The sequence below is a fragment of the Octopus bimaculoides genome, chromosome 5, assembly GCF_001194135.2.
Source record: "Octopus bimaculoides isolate UCB-OBI-ISO-001 chromosome 5, ASM119413v2, whole genome shotgun sequence".
Taxonomy (NCBI): domain Eukaryota; kingdom Metazoa; phylum Mollusca; class Cephalopoda; order Octopoda; family Octopodidae; genus Octopus; species Octopus bimaculoides.
This window is the reverse complement of record NC_068985.1, coordinates 56,108,523-56,115,776: the sequence shown is the minus strand read 5'-3', so window position 1 is coordinate 56,115,776 and position 7,254 is coordinate 56,108,523. Positions and strand designations below refer to the sequence as shown.

The following is a 7,254-nucleotide window of genomic DNA, read 5'->3' as shown; positions in this document are numbered from 1 at the left end:
TTGAGAGTAACTAGACACACGTCAATATGTACACACACAACTCCGTGTGCTCATACACAATTCGTATGTGAGTACAGATTCCTCTGCCTCACATAAATACCGCTGTCTATTTCTTTGAATTTATTAGATACTGGTGTATGCGTGAGTGTGATTGTTAGAGAGAGAGAGAGTGAGAGAGAGAAAGCACGTAGCCTGATGGTTAGGGCATTGCACTCATGATCGCAAGATCGTGGTTTCGATTCCAAAACTAGCGTTGCATTGTGTTTTTGAGCAAGATACTTCATTTTACATTGTTTTAGTTCACTTACCAGTAAATGGGTAACCCTGCGACGGACTGGCATTCCGTTCAGGGGTAATGTTGGCCTGCCCTTCTTCCCTGTAGGGTGATCTCAATCAAAAGCTAAAACAATGCAAGGAAGCGCATTGTGACCGGCGGTGTCTAACATCCGATAATCTGATCAATGAAAAAGATTGTGATGTTTAATAGCACAAGGCCAACACTTTCAAGCAGAGGATCTAAGTTGACTGTATTAAACCCAGTATTTAGCTACATTATTTTATTAACACCAGAGGAACGAAAAGCAAAGTTGACCCCCATGGGATTTGAACTCAGAATGTAATGAGTCAAAAGAAACACCACAAGGTATTTTGTTCATCACAAACAATTCTACCAATGTGCTACACTTTCATCAATAAATGTTTCTAATTGTGGCTCAAAATCAGCAATTTTTGGAGATGGTCATCAAACCTAGTACTTAATTTGGTACTTTATTTTATCAACCCTGGAAGAATAAAAAGGAAAGTTACCTTGGCAAGATTTGACTCATAAAATAAAGAATTGAAACAAATATTAAATGATATTTTGTTCAATGGCACTAATGACTACTAATCCACTGTAATTGTGTCCATAAATAAATGGTTTCTAATTTAGGACAAGGTTAGTAATCTTGAGGGAAAGGAGAGTACTCAGTACCACTGACTCTATACCAGTGTCACATAAAACACACTTGTGCCAGTGACATCTCTATAAACCCGTGCTGGTAGCATGTAAAAAGCTCCCGTTACACTCTGTAAAGTGGTTGGTGTTAGGAAGGGCATCCAACTGAAACACACAACTAAAGCCTGGACAACTCTCCAGCTTCTGTCAAACCATTCAACTCATACCAGCTTGGAAAACGGGCGTTAAACAATGATGATGACGATGATGATCTGAAAAGGATAAAAGCCAAATGACTGCAACTAGATTTGAACTCAGAACATCGGGAGTTGGAAGAACTACCGCTAAAGCATTTTGTTACACTTGCTAACAATTCTGTCACCTTAATTGTTTCAAATCTTAATTGTTTCAAATCTTAGCCAGCAATTTTAAGGGAAGGGTTCAGTCACTGAAATCAACCCCAATACTTAATTGTGATTTTATTTTATAAACTGCAGAAAGGATGAAAAGCACTCTTGACCAGGATTTGGACTCAGAACACAAAGAACCAGAAGAAATACTGCAAATCATTCGTCAAACACAAACAATTCTGCCAGCTCGCTGTTTTCAAAACTTTGCAATTTGTGTCCAAAACTTCATAATTTTTCAATCAATAAAACTCATTTCTTGAAGTAATTTATGGATGAACAAGAATAATGGCTAGAAATTTTGGCACAAAGCCAACAATTTTGGGAAAGGGGTAAGTCGATTACATCAACCCCCAGTGCTCAACTGGTACTTATTTTATCAACTCCAAAAGGATGAAAAGCAAAATCATCCCTAGCAGCATTTGAACTCAGAACGTAAAGACAGACAAAATGCCGCTAAGCATTTTTCCAGGCTTGCTAATGGTTCTGCCACCTCCCCACTTTTGAATGAACACCAATAATAATACACACACGCATGCACACACATGCACATGCACACACACATGAATATGCAAAATACATACATACACATACACACAATCACATGCACACTGACACACACACACACACACACAAACATATGCAACAAAATCTCAAACAGACAAACAAATACGCCCTCTATAACAGATAGTCAATAGTCACTGAGAAGGTTGCAAAAGAGCAATGAAAGAGCTTTGACAAAAAACTCAGATATTTAATGAATGGGTGGAATTGAATCAGTCTGTGTTAATTATATTGGCATGATGACTCTCCCGAGACGCAACAAAATTTGTTTCAATATACGAATTTACACAAGGAATCTTAAAAACCAGATACAAAAACGAAGTAATTAAAATTAAATATCATTTATTAAATTTTCTCTCAAATATAATAATGCACGTTAATGCAGGAGACTCCGGTGTAGAAAGTCATCAAAAAATAATATTTCAGGATCTATAAATTATATCTTATAATTCTAGCTAGATTTGAAATGTATTGAAACATCAATCAGGAGATGAAAAGTATCCTGCTTTTCAATAAGAAAATTATAATATTGTGTACCATGCATGTGTGTGTGTGTGTGTTTTGCTTATTTCCAGAAGTCTGTAATATTCAAAACTTGTCATGAAGCAGTTTGGGTAAAGCTTTTGAGATGAAAATTCTTTATTTCCGTTTTTATTTATTTCCTCACTGTAATGAAAAATCACCGTATGTGTGTGTGTTTGTGTGTGCGTAGGGCCAAAAGTCATGAAAATGCATTTTATTCAATAAATGAAGGCACCGGATTATGCCAACAAATTGCAATATGCTGTCAAAATACATGACTTTTTGACCACTCTGTATGTGTGTGTGTGTGTTTGAGTATGTCTGTGTGTATAAATATGTATGCACACACACACATTCACGTGCACACGCACACAGATATATAGTTCATTAAGACCAGTCCAGTAGCCTGTTACACAGTTTCTAAAGCATCCAACCACAGACTGTGTATATTCTATCTAATATTGGTTCACAGATATTATATAAACTCTGCTTGTATGTACGTATATACATATGTATATAGTCATAGATATATAAACAGTTAATAATCATATATCCGGCAAAAGAGCTGGCTGTCAGAAATAGGAAGCATATAACCACACTGTATTGTAGATGTATGTTGATGAAAATTCTGTGTTCCAATTTTTTTGTTATTGTTCGAACTATCTGAAGAAGTGACTGCATACCTAACAAAGTCCTATGTAACAAGCCACCAGACAGACCTTAAACTATTGTATCGAGTACTTCTCAGGATCATTATTAAACAATGAATATATGTGTGTTTGTGTATATATATATATGTGTGTGTGTGTATATATATATATATATATGTATATATATATGTATATACATGTATGTGTGTGAGGTGTGTGTGTATATATATATACATATAAGGTTGAGGAGGGTATTGGATTTAACCGAACCCAGAATATATTTATATATACACACATTCATATAGATATACACATACACACATACATATAGTTATACACATACACACATACATACATATATATATATATATATATATATATATATATATATATATATATATATATATATATGTATGTATACATATATGTATGTATATATATACATATATGTGTGTGTGTGTGTGTGTATGTATATGTATGTATGTGTATATATCTGTATGTATGTGTGTATATACAAATATATATATATATATATATATATATATATATACACACACACATAAACACACATATATTCATTGTTCAATAATGATCCTGAGAAATACACGATACTAAATATAGAGTACAATAGTTTAAGGTTTGTCTGGTGGCTTGTTACATAGGAGTTTCTTAGTTATGCAGTCACTTCTTCAGATAGTTTGAACAATAAAAAAGCAATTGGCAGATAAAAAAAAATTGTTCAGCCAGTTTGGCTTGATGATGATAGTCTCAGGAAGTATGCAAATTGTTAGTTTTTTTTCCTTCTTGCTGTGGGTTTTGCTTTTAATTTTTCCTCCTATATTTCCTATTTCATACTCTATCTCTTACTTATTCAAGCAGCTACTTGCCAAATGGTCAGATCACATTGACTTCAGATATCCTGCTAAAGGTCACAACACAGAGTTTTCATCAACACACATCTACAACACAGTGTGGTTATATGGCTTCTATTTCTGACAGCCAGCTCTTTTCCCAAATGTAGGTTTATATATATATATATATATATATATATATAAAACAAAATAAAAATTGTTCTCTCTTAAAAAAATTCTCCTAGCAATATTTGGGGAAATTATGCTTCTTCCTTGTTAACATGTACCAAAACTCGATGCCAAGCATTACTTAGAACTCCTCTCAGATTCCATATTCCTTGAACAGAATCAGGTTGTGTATTATAAGAAATATCAGTTGCTTTGCACACAAGATTCAATGTACCACTGTGGTCTTTTGGGATTTCAACAGTTGCTGACCATAAAGTCCATGCATATGTACGGTATAGGGACTGCTTTGCTGTCTGTAGGGATGCAGTTTGCCAAGTCTTTCCACCATCAATAGAAACATCTACACGTATGATTCCACGACCACCACCACTCCAAGCATAACCTTGTATTTCAATCTCTTCATCGTCTTCGTTAATATGGCTACCTTGGGAAGGGTTAGAGATCACAGACTGTACGGGAAATTGTTGAATAGATTCTGCTGAATCAAAATCAACATTATGCCAATCAACTGAAGAGTTAAAACCTTTATAATCTCGACGTTGCCAATGACTGGTACTTTCTTCAGAACTGAGTATGATCTTTTTCAGCCATTTCACCTGAAAGCAAGAGAAAAATAAAATATTTTAAATTAAACATAAGAGGCACACACATGGTTGTGTGGTACAGAAGTTTGCATCCCAACCACGTGATTTCAGGTTCAATCTGATAGTACAGCACTTGAGGTTATTTTCAACTATAGCTGTGGGCCAAGCTAAGGCATGTGAGTGCTATTGGTAGACAAAAAGTGTGTGGAGAGACAGACAGACAGATAAATAGACATATATCTATCTATCTATATATATATATATATATATATATATATATATATATATATATATATATATATATACATATATATAAATTAATATAGACAGCTGTGTGTAATGTGTTACCAAAAAGGAAAACTATAATCGTCACTTCATTACTAACAGAGGTAATAGCTCTCTGAACTTCGTCCAGCCTATTCTTATTCTAGCAGCTGTGTGTGTAAAGAGAGAGACAGAGACACACACAATATTCCTCGTCACTACGAAGCAAAACATCTCTCAATGCATTCTAAATATTCTGGAAAGTTGCAGTCTGAGAAATTTGGATCTATGAAACATAGTTTGGAATTTTAAAGGAATTTCTTTACGGAAAAGTTTGTTGAAAATGAATCTATTATTCATCATCATCATCATCATCATCGTTTAACGTCCGCTTTCCATGCTAGCATGGGTAGGACGATTTGACTGAGGACTGGTGAAACCAGATGGCTACACCAGGCTCCAATCTGATTTGGCAGAGTTTCTACAGCTGGATGCCCTTCCTAACGCCAACCACTCTGAGAGTGTAGTGGTTGCTTTTATGTGCCACCGGCACGAAGGCCAGTCAGGCAGTACTGGCAACGGCCATGCTCAAAATGGTGTATTTTACGTGCCACCTGCACAGGAGCCAGTTCGGCGGCACTGGCAACGATCTCGCTCGAATGTCTTTACACGTGCCGTCTGGCACAAGTGCCAGGAAGGCAATGCTGGGCACAGGTGCCATTGACAGTTTCACTTTCGCTTGCCCCAATAGGTCTTCGCAACATGTAAGTTACAAAATAGTGAGCAAGTTGGCAGAGTGAGAAAAACCATTTACTGATGGAAACTTTATAAAAGAGTGCATGATGGAAGCAGCAAATGACTTGTCTCCTGAAAAAGCTAACATGTTTGGCTGTATCAGCCTTTCAGCAAATTCAGTTGTGCGGAGAATAGAAGAACTTGGAGAGAATATACATTTACAGACACATGAGAAAGCTAAGAAATTTTTGTGATATTTTCTTGCAGTGGATGAGTCTACTGATCTCTCTAGTACGTCACAACTTCTTGTGTTCATTTGTGCTTTTAATTGCAACTTTGAGATTATAGAAGAAATGACAACCGTTCGCAGTATACATGGAGCAACAACTGGAGAAGATATTTTCATATAGGTGCAGAAAACTTTGCAAAACATAACCTTCAGTGGAATCAGCTTCGGTGTGTTACAGTCGAGGGAGGGAAAAAACAAGGCAGGAGTGAGGAAGGGTTTAGTAGGATGAATCCAGACCAAGTTGGAAGAGCTTCAACTTCTGAAAGCTCTGTTTGTACACTGCATTATACATTAGCAAGTACTCTGTAGAAAACACTTAAATACTTCTTGCGTACTAAAACCGGTTACAACTGTGGTGAACTTTATTCAGAATCATGGGCTTAATCACCAACAGTTACAGGCTTTCCTTGAAGAAATAGATTCTAATTGCTGTGACTTGCCTTACTACACAGAAGTGAGATAGCTCAGTTGCGGTAAAGTCCTGTTTCGTTTTTATAAGCTGCAAAGAGAAATAAATCTCTTTCTCACCAAAAAGAATAGAGCTGACCACAGCTGTCAAATCCTTCATGGTTATCAAAGTTGTCATTTTTAGTTGATGTCACTTTTCATGTGAGTGAATTGAATTTAAAACTGCAAGGAAAGAATAACCTTGTCTGTGATCTCGACAGAATTATTACAACATTTCAAAGAAAGCTATCATTGTTTGAAGCACAACTTGAAGGAGGAAACTTCTCTCATTTTCAGTATTTTCAAGAGTTTTGCACAGAAAATGTAGAACGTGTTAGCCTCGAGTTTCAGAAAAAATTATTCAGGACTTAAATAAGCATTTTTCTCAAAGATTTTCAGATCTTGACAGAATTGAGAATGAAATTCTTTTGTTTGAGAATCCCTTTGGTTGTAATCTTGATAACATGCCAATTGAACTACAACTGGAGTTTATTGACTTGTAAGCTGATACCTTGTCGATAGAGAAGCACAGAGAAGGAAAACTCATTGAATTTTATCACTGTTTGCCAGCTGATGAGTTTTCAAAACTGAAAAAATTTGCCTCGGGTATAGCATCAGTTTTTGGAACAACTTGTTTGTGAGCAAACTTTTTCAATAATGAAGTGTGTGAGCTCAATCTTAATATATAAATCTGAAATTGTGTGTTTGTGTGAAGCCTTTTTGAAAGTTTATAGAAATCCACATTTTCCACTTTTTCGTAAAAATGTTTACATCAATGGAATTTTCTCGATCTGAACTTTCCAGTGCAGTAATTA

General features: G+C 35.6%; 1 protein-coding gene across 1 annotated transcript in view; it reads right to left on the bottom strand.

The window, feature by feature from the left end:
• Positions 1-2,233: 2,233 nt before the first annotated feature.
• LOC106877713 (sulfite oxidase) overlaps positions 2,234-7,254 on the bottom strand; it is a 21,517-nt gene continuing 16,496 nt past the window's right edge. The window contains exon 3 of the mRNA XM_052968401.1: positions 2,234-4,716. Within this exon, the coding sequence (XP_052824361.1) occupies positions 4,192-4,716 (525 nt within the window). The 3' untranslated portion in view covers positions 2,234-4,191. The remainder of the gene's footprint in view (positions 4,717-7,254) is intronic.